The sequence below is a fragment of the Nicotiana tabacum genome, chromosome 13, assembly GCF_000715075.1.
Source record: "Nicotiana tabacum cultivar K326 chromosome 13, ASM71507v2, whole genome shotgun sequence".
Taxonomy (NCBI): domain Eukaryota; kingdom Viridiplantae; phylum Streptophyta; class Magnoliopsida; order Solanales; family Solanaceae; genus Nicotiana; species Nicotiana tabacum.
In genome coordinates, this window is record NC_134092.1 from 54,580,055 (window position 1) to 54,591,901 (window position 11,847).

Below are 11,847 nucleotides of genomic sequence, written 5' to 3' on the forward strand. Positions count from 1 at the left end.
CCCCTTAATTTCTTCTAAAATTAAGCTTAAATCACCACATTTAATTAGCAAAACTCTTGCTACTTAATAAATATCAAAAGAAATCTATTTATATCTATAACTAAAGAAATTATATGTTGTCAAACTCATAAAAATACTAATGATTTCCAATTTATTATCTTCGCGAGTTGTAATTGTTTTAAATACTTTAAATTATGTTATTTTGAATATCAAATCACTTGTATCTCTTTAATTTGATATTTCTAGTTCTCCTATCAAACTTCCTTCCTCCTAAATAACTATTTCTTTAAGGATTATAAAATTATATGACTAAAAAACTTTAATAAGTACGAAGATTTGCAAACAAGACATTTCTAACGTGCCACTAGATTATGGAGTAGTATTAATTATACTGTAAAAATATATAATACAAATTATATTTCTTTAGATTTGGGCCCGGGTAGCCCGATGGAACTAGTTTTGTATATGGAGGGAAAAGATCCCAAAGAAAAAGCATAATAACTCGTAGAATCAACGGCCAGAAAGTGCACCATTTGTCCATTTAGGTTGAGGGCTAGACACAGGCATACTCTTTACTGCCCTAAAATTCGAACCAAAATTTCTCTGTAAAGTTCCAAGTGGTAGCCGCATGGGTAGCTCTTCTAATGGCGTCGCCCCCAAGGTTGACAAGGGCGTCGATTATGCCAACTATTTTTGCACCTATGCCTTTCTTTACCACCAAAAAGAGATGCTTTCTGATCGTGTTCGTATGGATGCTTACTATAACGCTATTTTCGAAAACAAACATCATTTTATCGGAAAGGTAAATAATCCTATGGTTTATATCTATATGCGGATCTACTTCTGTATATGGACCGGTATCCTTATTTCAAGTTGCGAAGGTAGCCAATATGACACCTTGCTATGTAGTTTCTTTGCAAACTCAACCTTTTGAGTTTTTCGGAAAATTGTTTGTTTGATGCTGTTTTTGCAAAAACAGGTAGTAGCTTTTTTCTTGAAATTTCTCAAACTCTCAAAAAGCTTCTCATTCTTTTTTGTGCAAAACTTGAAATAGACGCCACCTAATGATATGAGGTGGTAAGTGCTTAGTTTATTGAGCAACTATTTTGGTGAAAGACTTCTTGGTACGGAGAAAAATGGTTTCCACTCACTTATTTTTGAGTGTTTGGTTAGTAACTTGATTCTCAAAATGCTAAAATTGATAATAATGTCACCAAATTTGATAGTGTTTTGATGAAATTTTTGAGTATTAAAGATTGATAATAATATCTAAGGAGTAGTTGGTGCAAGTGATATGGAGGAAGATTTGAGATGTTGTAAAGAAAAATGACTCCCATCCATAAGCGGGGGAAGTCACTTTTTCCATTTTGGTTTGAAGATGTTTTCCAGCAACTAAAAACCAGAAAATGAGACTTCTCTTTGGAAAATATATTTTCCAGAGAAGTACTCTCCGTCACACCAAACACACGATAAACACCCTAAGAAGATAAACAAGATGAAAATAACCTGTGTTGCATGGACTATCCAAAATGCTGCCGCACCCGTGTGGATCCTCCAAAAATGCACTACATTTGCAAATCCGACGCGCACCCGGTGACATTTCGGAGAGTCCGAGCCACATAGAAAATAACTTCTTTAGTGATATGATATTTGAAGCTACACCTTCATCTACCAAGAAGAGGGTTAAATTGGGTACCCTTCATCTTGACTGCCATGGTGGCGATAGCTATATGAATATATTTGACTGGAGAAGTTAAGTGGTTGGTGGTTGTAAATCTATTGGCCTATCTGCTTACCCAACTTCTTACATTTTGCATATCCACTGTGAAGGGGAATAGAATGAAATGGTGTAGGATCATCTCTGCACCTCCCAGCCTCACTGTCTTGGTCCCTTGCGGTTTACTTCTGTAGTTTGCTTCTACAAAAAATCTGCATTGGGTGTTTTTTGAGAAGATAGTCGGTTAATCTTACGTGATGATAGCACTAACTCATTCAATAGTAAACCAAGAAACTTTACTGTATGATATTATCAGACAAGTTATGTTTAGGATAGGTCTTGGCTTTAGTTGAAAGATGGTTTTGGGTTCATTGTTTTACAACATTAGTTGATAATCTTGTCTCTTCCTGGGGTTCCAGATGATTATCTGAGGTTACTCTGGTGGATAAGGCAAATACTGAAAGCCTCGGGTAGAGTTTGTCCATTCACCGGCTTTTAGCTGTGAATACTGAGACATTAGTAAAGTGCGAAAATTTATATTTTGTGCTTCATATAACTGACACTAGTTGTGTGAGGCCTCTTTTTTGTCTCACAATTTTGTGGGCATACCAGGTTAGATAAGATAAGGAATGTTGATATTTGGGAAAAGCTGGGAGTGGCACCCATGGAGGACAAGATGAGGGAAGATAGGTTGAGATAGTACGGGCATATGAAGAGGAGGTGAATAGATGCCCCAGTGAAGAGGTGTGAGAGGTTGACAATAGGGGAGGGGGGGCTGAAGAGAGACAGAGGTAGGCCTAAGAAGTATTGGGCAGAGGTGATTAGGCATGACATGGTGCTACTTCAGCTTACTGAGGACATGACCCTTGATAGGAGGGCATGAAGGTTGAGAATTAGGATAGAAGGGTAGTGGTTAAGCAGGCATGTCTCCTTTTCATGCCGGTTTCATTAGTATTAGTCTTGTATTTTCATTTCTTTGTATCCGCATATTTCTTCTACTTTATGTCGTTTCTTTCGCTTCGATTATTATATCACCTTTGCTTGCTATGGTTACTACTTGCTGTTTCTGCTTCTTTTTAGTTTTTTTCTCTGGGATCTATCGGAAACAACATCTGTACCTTCGGAAGGTAGGGCTAAGGTCTGCGTACATTCTACCCTCCCTAGACCCCACTTTGTGAGATTGTACTGGGTTTGTTGTTATAGTGATATGGGATGCATAGAATGTAGAGTTATGATGTGATAATATCCTAATAAAAATAGGTTGTGATTTATGAAATTCAACTTTTTCCTGTTCATATGATATTTGACTGAACCATCTTATGTCAAGTAACCGAAGAAGTTGTTCCTTCCATGTACTTACTAATACTTGTTGGGAAAACATTTTGAGACGATTTTTATATGCACATGAACTTAAGAAAGTCGTTGGTTGCTTTTTCTTTTATATGCACGCCCATCTTGAGCCATGGATGAGGTACTAAGTTGATCGAGTACTCAGACAAAAAAGCTGTACTTCTGATTAGACAAACATTTAAATTATAAGCTTCACATAAATTGCTCTTCTTGAACTCTTAATTGAATGGTTGCTCTGGCTGGATTGCTGCTAGTAATATCTTCACTAAGATGTTCAGTTGTATATTGGGATTAATTTAGATGGAAATTTTTGTAGGCTGTTCTGGATGTAGGGACAGGGAGTGGCATATTGGCAATATGGTCAGCACAAGCAGGTGCAAGGAAGGTCTATGCAGTCGAAGCCACCAAGATGGCAGAACATGCACGTCAACTTGTTAAAACAAATGGCCTTGAGCATGTTGTTGAAGTGATTGAGGGGTCAATGGAAGATATTACTCTGCCCGAGAAGGGTTAGTCTTTTATTTTCTTTTATCCTTGCAATATATATAGGTCTCGACTCTATTGCTTAGCTTTCACTTCACCTCTGACCATCTATGTATATATATATGTATGTATGTATATATATTGGTCTCGACTCTATTATTCCCATTGCTTAGCTTTCACGTCACCTCTGACCATCTAATGAAATATGAATAACCCTTCATCATCTCTTAATAACCACCGTCTCTGATTCTGATTGTGTAAATCGGTGGTGTGCAGTTGATGTAATCATTTCAGAATGGATGGGATACTTCCTTCTACGTGAATCAATGTTTGACTCAGTTATCTGTGCTCGTGAACGCTGGCTTAACCCAAATGGAGTCATGTAAGATTTATTGCCTGTATTACCAATATATGTTTTACTTTCATCTCTCAAACTTTAGCTTTTCATAGTTTTTGCTTGTCTAATAACCTCTGTATCTCACCAGTTTTAAATGTACTGATACTTTGGTATACTTTGAGTGTGTATGCACTTCTTATCTGGTTGACTCATCTGACCAGCTTTTCAGAGATACTGTAGTGGGTTCAAGTTACATTTACCAGCCCCATCCTTTTATGTAGATAAACTACCGTCAGACTTCTTTAAAACAACCTCTATAATAACACTTCACTATAACGGTCAAGTTTTCCTTGGAACTAATTTTTTATGTTATATTATAATATATTTTCTCTATAATAGCACTTCGCCGGAATAGTCGAAAACTATTGGAACAAACGAGGCTGTTTTAGAGAGGTTTGATTGTATATACGTATATTTTGTTCAAACCTTCATATTTACATGCTTACCCAAGTGTTGTGATATTAATAGCTTTTCCACGATTAAATTAGTGATTCATTTCATCAAAACTACGATTCTGGACTTCTGCATCCTTCACATTTACTTCCCTATCTTCTAGAATAATTATTTTTCTTGACGTGTTTATGTGGATACTTTACATCCCACTTTGTTTTTTCCTTTTCTGTTGATAATGGTGTCTGGGCCACCTCGAGCGCATCTCGACTAATTGCACCAGATACCTATATCTCCCACTAGCACAAGTATCGGTTAACTTTTCCCACCGATGATTAGGCAGATTGGAAGAAATTACTTAGTGTTTTTTGCTTCCACTGGGATTTGAACCTGAGACCTCATGTTTCTCCTCCCACTTCATTGGCCACTAAGCCACACCCTTGGGTGCTTACTGTAGATCCCACTTTTATATGATATTGTATTAGAATAGATTACTTTTTATGATATATACTTAGCATTTGATTTGATTTGATTTAAAGAGCATATTAATGTGGACATGCTCAACTATGCACCAATGTGGTTAGGGCTAGCTAAAATTGGGGGGGGGGGTTAGGGAGGGGGTTCCATATTCCAATCCTACCTTAAATTTACCTGCTGCTATCCATAATTTTGAGTAATGAAAAGTTCACATGAAATAAAAGCTTTCTTTGATTATACAACAACAACAATCTAGTGAGTTCCCACAAATGGGATCTGGGGAGAGTAATGTGTACGCAGACCTTACCCCTACCCTGGAGGGCATAAAAGCTGGTTCCGATAGACCTTCAGCTAAAGACAAGGTGAAAAGAATCAGTGGCAACAGGTGGTAACAACAAGGTATTAAGAAAACTAAAACGAAAGAATACAATCAAACACTAAATAGTACCATCAATCGAAGAATAAAGAGATACCATGCTAATACCACTGCTACCGATCTGAGAAAGAAAACAGACACGCGCGGGTGCCTACCATATTCTGCCTAATCACCTCTCCCCAATACTTTTTTGGCCTAACTCTACCCCTCATACCCACCAAGGTCAACCTCTCACAGCTCCTAACTGGGGCATCTGTGCTTCTCCTGTTAACATGCCCAAACCATCTCAGCCGCGCCTTCAGCATCTTATCCTCCACGGGGGCTACTCCTACCTTTTCTCAAATAATTTCATTCCTAATCTTATCTAACCTGGTATGCCTGCATATCCATCTCAACATCGTCATTTCAGCTACTTTCATTTTCTGAACATGAGAGTTCTTGACTGGCCAACACTTCGCCCCATACAATAATGTCCGTCTACCCACCACTTTGTAGAATATACCTTTCAGTTTTAGTAGCACATTCTTATCACACAAGACTCCGGAAGCAAGCCTCCATTTCATCCACCCTGCTCCTATACGATATGCGACATCTTCATCAATCTCCCCATTTCCCTTTATTATAAACCCAAGGTACTTGAAATTATCTCTCTTGGGGATGACTTGAGCCTCCAGTCTCACATCCATGTCCGCTACCTAGGTTACATTGCTGAACTTACACTCCAAGTATTATGTCTTGGTCGTGCTCAACTTGAAACCTTTAAACTCAAGGGTCTAACGCCAAACCTCCAGCCTCTCATTTACACTACCTCGTGTCTCGTCAATCAAAACTATGTTATCTGCAAATAACATACACCATGGCACCTCCACGTGAATGTGACACGTCAATGCGGTGAGGTGAGGTGATATCGTTGAGTATCCCCTGAGGGCTAGTGAATACCTTTTTTCATTTTCTTATGCGGTATTCCTTTTGTTTTACCTATATTAATTTCGACATTCTTAGATTTTTTGCAGAAATACAGGGTAAGGGTGCGTACGATAGACCCTTGTGGTCCGGCCCTTCCCCGGACCTCCGCATAGCGGGAGCTTAGTGCACCGGGATGCCTTTTTTTTTTAATAGATTTTTTCATGAAACTACAGTAGATAATATCTCTTCATGATTTTTTCATATTTTAAATTATCTAATACTTAATTAAAATGTATACTAAACTCCGATCTTTTTTCCATCAAATTAACCTCTTACAAAAACCTTCAACCATCAAATTTTATTTATCCCTAATGAAGCCATTTCGAAAACCCCTTGGGACTTGGGTCTAATGGTAAGAACGCAACACGTAATCTGTTTGTGAGACGCATGTCACTATTTCAAACTCGGCCGCATAAAAAACCTAGTATTGAAGTGGAGAAAGGTAGAGGAGTTGGCCCATTACACACCGAGTTTCGAACCATGAGCTACTAGTCTAGGGATTTCTTGGTCATCAAAAAAAGAAAAAGGAAAACAACCGCTTCAAAAAAATGAAAAGGTTTGGAGTCCAAGCATCAATTCATCTAAGTTTCAATCTTAACTTGTGCAACAAGTTTTAAAAAAATTTCAAAATAAAATTACATATTTAAAAACATTATAAAAGAGTAGTAAGTCACAATTTTATGTTATTAAAATATTAATTATAAAATTGCAATCAATGAACATAGTTTGGTTTCCCAAATAGTGATGATGTTGTAAAATGAAATAGAGGGGTGTATTAAATATCCTTACCTAAAATCAATTTTAATGGGTGAATTTTGCTCACAAGCTCATTTTACACTTGGATGGTTTAAATGGAATTACTATATGCTTTTCTAGTACTCTCAAGATTTATTGATATCGTTTTAGATTATCATCATAAAAAAGGATTATCATCATAAAAAAAGATTAACTTGAGAAGAGATTATACCCAGGAGGCATTTAAATAACTCAAAAAGGATCAAAGTGGAATTATGCATTTATCATCATCCTACCATTTTTGATTGAGTATTTTCCAAGCAATACTTGAACATAAGAATTATCTTGAGAAACAAGCAGTTATCAACTCACTGAGGAACTAATGATGACTGCATAAATATTTGAAGTAAGAAGATATGAGAAATTGCAAATGCTAATCCAGAGTACCATTAGCATTCGAAAAGTAACTAAAGAAGGCTCAATACAACATAGCAACACAAGCTTGTGAAAATGATGGTGATCATGGTGGCAGTGGTAGTGAAGGGGGAGGAGGTGCTGATGGAATAAGAAGTGGAGGAGAGTCGGTAAAATGAGTTGGGGCGGTGAGGCGGCATACCATGTGGTGTCCACCTCACAAAAAAATGTCAGTGTCATTGTGGGATTGAGTGTTTATCTGGGATTGAGGAGGGGTATATTTAAACCACTTGGGTAATGTCGGGAGTATTTTTGGACCAAAAGTATAATGGAGGGCAAAATTGTTCCTTTTCACATAGTAGAGGGGAAAATTTAACCCTTTTCCCTTAAAAAAATGCTTGTAGAGTAATTCACAAAATGACATTTTTTCTTTTAGAATTTTTAAATTGTTATATCTGCTGCTGCTGTTTTAGTAGTTTATATTAAGCATGAGTTCTTTCTGCATGTGGGTTCTTTGCTTCAAGAAGCTTTGCTTTTCAGGTAATACAAGCCATGCCCAAATGTGGGTTGCTGCTATTTTAATAGTTTATATCTAAGCATGAATTCTTTCTGCATGTCGGTCCTTTGTTTTAAGAAGCTTTGCTTTTCCAGGTACCCAAGCCATGCTCGAATATGGGTTGCACCTATCCACTCTGGATTAGTGGATCAAAAGAAGATTGATTATGATAGAGCCATGGATGATTGGTACCATTTTGTCAATGAGACTCAAACTTTTTATGGTGTGGATATGAGCAGTCTGTCTAAGCCTTTTACAGAGGAACAGAGAAAATACTATCTAGAGGTTGGTGTTATTTCCTTTTCGAAAAATAGAAACTGTTAGGTCGATTATACCATATACCAATTATGGTTTATATATTATCTTTCTTGTGGTGTTTGCTTTACTTCTGAAATAAAACTAAACTCAGCTTGTTTTTCCTTTCATTGGAAAAACATCCAGTTCAATATATAAGCTACTGTTATGCCAGCCTACTTGTTTTATTGTGTTTATCAGTTTAGGCATGCATATGTTTTCCACATTCTTGAGGTTTGTTTGACTGCTTTTACAGGTGTAGCTGTGCAGTAGTAACTAGAAACCTTAAAAGAGAAGAACAATTGGTACATTAGTTTCTGTTGATTATCTTTTCCATACTCAACTTTCCTTTGTTTGTTTTGGATAACCGTGGTGTTCGGGTCAGCTTGGGCGCACCTCGACTAATTCCACGGGATACCTGCCACCTCCCCTACAGCAACTAGTACCAGGTAACTAGATCCACCAAGGCTTGGATAGATGAGAAGAAATAACCTAGTGTATTTTGTTTCCGCTGGGGTTTGAACCTGAGACCTCATGGTTCTCCACCCACTTCAATGACCACTAGGCTACACCTTTTTTAATGTAGCTTCTTAGTGAAATTCAAATACACACCTTTGTTACGTTGTGGGAAAGTGTATTGGATGAGTATATTCAAACATGGGAATTCATTAGGGACCTTGAACAGATTGAGGCGAATGGAGATGACTCGAGATACAGCTTCTTCTATGTGAATGCCAAGCTAAAAATGGTGGTTTATCTTTACGGATTGGTCACTGACATGGAAGAAGTCAACATTTTTTGTCAAAAATTTGATTGGCTTCAATAGCCTTCTTGCTAGTTTTTAATGTATCATGAGAAGTTATTACATCATTTCACCTCTCCGTCTTTTTCTATTGATGGATTTCTCGTTTTTTGGCTCCTTGAACTTCTCAAAGACCATACTAATGTTTTGTGTAGACGTCATTGTGGAACAACCTTCATCCAAATCAAGTAATTGGAAAACCTGCTGTCATAATGGAGATTGATTGTTTAACATCAAGTGTGAATGACATACTCAGTCTTCAGGCAAACATCTCATCATCCATTACTGCAGAAAACTCACGATTCTGTGGGTTTGGAGGATGGTTTGATGTCCATTTTCGAGTAAGTTGTCCTTACTGTGTCTTTTCTGTGTTATAGTGAGTACAAATTAGTATTATTTTAATCTCACTTTGGTTTGTTACCTCAGGGACGTAAGGAAAGTCCAGCTAAACATGAGATTGAGTTGACGACAGCTCCTAGTGAAGACTTCGGAACACACTGGGGGCAGCAGGTATGTGTATTCTACTGTATGATCTCTCTCTGCAATTTGAATGGTTTAGTTTAATGGATATTCAGTAGCATATGATCTTAAACCAATAAGGAAACAATAGTCTTTTCCTCCATTGAAACATTACTAGGCTACTTCACTTGTATAATGTTGCTGTATGTAATGAATAAGGAAATGCTGTTTTCTCATGTTTGATGATTATGATCGCTCTTCAATGCATATAAATAATGACTGGTACAGTGATTCCCATCCATATTCTTGCTTTTCTATGTGATGAAGTTGGCAGCCATTGCTTCATCTTTTGTCTGAAGTTAAATTGTCTATCCCATTTGTAACTTAAGAATGATGAAGTTCAGCAATTTATTAATATGCATCTCAAATTTTTCATCGGATGTGTCGGACACTAGTTACATACATACATGACTATGCCTCACACCCAGCAATTAGTTTGGGTTGGATATATGAATACTGTGTATCCATTCCTCTCTGTAAGTTAATCTACCTAAATATTTGTATTAACTTGGCCGAGTTCTCGGAGCTTGTCTAAAGCCATAGTTTACTTTATTGCTTCCAAAATTCTCTCTAAATGTTTTCCTGGTTTTCATGTGCCTGATCTTTGTATTGACAGGTGTTCTTGTTACATCCATCCATACGTGTTAGCCAAGGGGATGAAATGACAATTAATTTCTCAATGTATCGCTCTAAAGAAAACCATCGGTTGTTGGAAGTTGAGTTTGGCTGTGAGCTTAGACAATCTTCTGGGAAGTCACTTCCATCATTCAGCAAAAAGTTTCACATAGAATGAGGAACACGGCATACTTTTTCAGAGGTACAGTATATATATTACACTCTTGAACATTCAGTGTTAAAACCGCCTCGGTGTTATGATTGAACTGGCACCTTTCATCTGATATTGTAGATTGTCCTCTCTTTACTGCAATTTTTGCCAACTTCTTCAATGCTTGGCAATTTCTCCTTCTGGGCTTATACGTAGCGTTTGTCTCTATATGCTGCTTTTTTAAAAACATCTGTCTTTACAGCTTTGTACTCTCCTCCTGATTTATATTTCACTTTTATCTTGTTTCCTACTTTCGCACTACGTATCCTACTTTTATCACCATTTGGAGTAACTAGATTTCAATGTGCAGTGTCATGTCTAAAGGCCAATGGGAGGAACGCAAGTGGCATCCAAGAGTCCCTGAGAAAGAAATTCAGCCATTTCTGCAGCTAACTTATGCTGTTGTACTCTGATATAGAGCATGAAAATGAGAGTATTTGGCAAGTTCCAAGATTTTAGAGCTTCCTTTACCTTTGTTGATTTCTCAACTTGTCTTGCCCTAAACTCTTGTACCCTCCTCCAACAAATTTGCCTCTTAAATTCTTTTGCATCGTTGTTCATTTTTGGTTCGGGCCTGGAGACAAGGAGGTTTTCCTGGGAGTTTAGGGGTTTTCGAGCGCTTTGTTAAGTATGCAGAAATCACTCGTCCCCCACAGTTTGTGCGGGAAATATTGTATCTAAAGCCGGAATTACTGCTATGTATTCTCATCAATGTACTCTTGTGAAGGTGTTAGTGCTATCTTTTCTAGCCACTTCAATTTAAAATATCACTCTTATGAAGTCAAAGACTGGAGATGAGATAAATTTCCATTTCCATTTGCTATCTTAACCGTTTCAGCTCTAGTAGTTTTGGTTTGGGCGAAGGAATCCTATGGATCTCTTTAGTTACATTGAAGTCGATTCTCTTGGCCATTCACCATTTCCCTCTCTTGACCATGCAGGGTAAGCAAATAAGTAACAGATTTAGCTCTATCCAAAATAATGACCTGTTTTGGCCTAAATGGCCTTTTAAATTTCAGTTGTATCATTCTTGTTACGAAGTAGCTAAACCCCCTCCTTTGCTTCTCCACCCGGTGATTTTATTCGAGTTTAAGCTCCAACTAGCGACAATAATTTGATTTCCTACTAATGAATGTTAATAGAAAAAATGACACAGAGAGCCCCTTTTAAAGACTTAATGATCAAAATGCTTCCCTTATGAAAAAGGACAAAATATGTCCATTTTGAGGATTATAAGACCAGGCTGCCCCCTCCTTTCTATGCCTAGGCTTCACCAAAGGTCCTTCTCCTTCTTTTTCTTTGTTTTTTTTTGTTTTGCACATTTTTTGTCTTTTTTATTTTTTCCCCGTATTTTGTTGTTATTTTTTTCACTTTATTTTTTATTCTTTCTAATAAAATTTTGCACTCTTAATCATTTTTTTTTTGTAGTTATTTTCTATTTTTATTTTTTTATTCTTTCTAGTAGTAATTCCTTACTCCTTTTTACTTTATTTTTTATCTTAATATTTTATTTGTTGGTGTTTTTTTATTTTTCTTAATTTTATT

The 11,847-nt window shown here is 37.0% G+C and overlaps 1 protein-coding gene and 1 pseudogene across 1 annotated transcript; both read left to right on the forward strand.

The window, feature by feature from the left end:
- The first annotated feature begins 531 nt into the window (after positions 1-531).
- On the forward strand, positions 532-11,088 carry LOC107785769 (protein arginine N-methyltransferase PRMT10). The gene is made up of 8 exons (XM_016607142.2): positions 532-802; positions 3,384-3,576; positions 3,827-3,932; positions 7,957-8,146; positions 9,113-9,298; positions 9,384-9,467; positions 10,093-10,293; positions 10,613-11,088. The coding sequence occupies exons 1-7, from the start codon at positions 629-631 to the stop codon at positions 10,267-10,269; spliced, it is 1,110 nt and encodes a 369-aa protein (XP_016462628.1). The 5' UTR covers positions 532-628; the 3' UTR covers positions 10,270-10,293; positions 10,613-11,088.
- LOC142168580 (small nucleolar RNA snoR109) lies at positions 1,718-1,812 on the forward strand (annotated as a pseudogene).
- Positions 11,089-11,847: the final 759 nt, after the last annotated feature.

What these genes read in the sequence shown, in the direction of transcription:
- LOC107785769 (XM_016607142.2), top strand. Translation starts at nt 629, where the DNA reads ATGGGTAGCTCTTCTAATGGCGTCGCCCCCAAGGTTGACAAGGGCGTC. An exon ending in AGAGAAAATACTATCTAGAG is followed by an intron (nt 8,147 to 9,112) that starts GTTGGTGTTATT and finishes TGTTTTGTGTAG; the next exon opens with ACGTCATTGTGGAACAACCT. An exon ending in GAACACACTGGGGGCAGCAG is followed by an intron (nt 9,468 to 10,092) that starts GTATGTGTATTC and finishes TTGTATTGACAG; the next exon opens with GTGTTCTTGTTACATCCATC.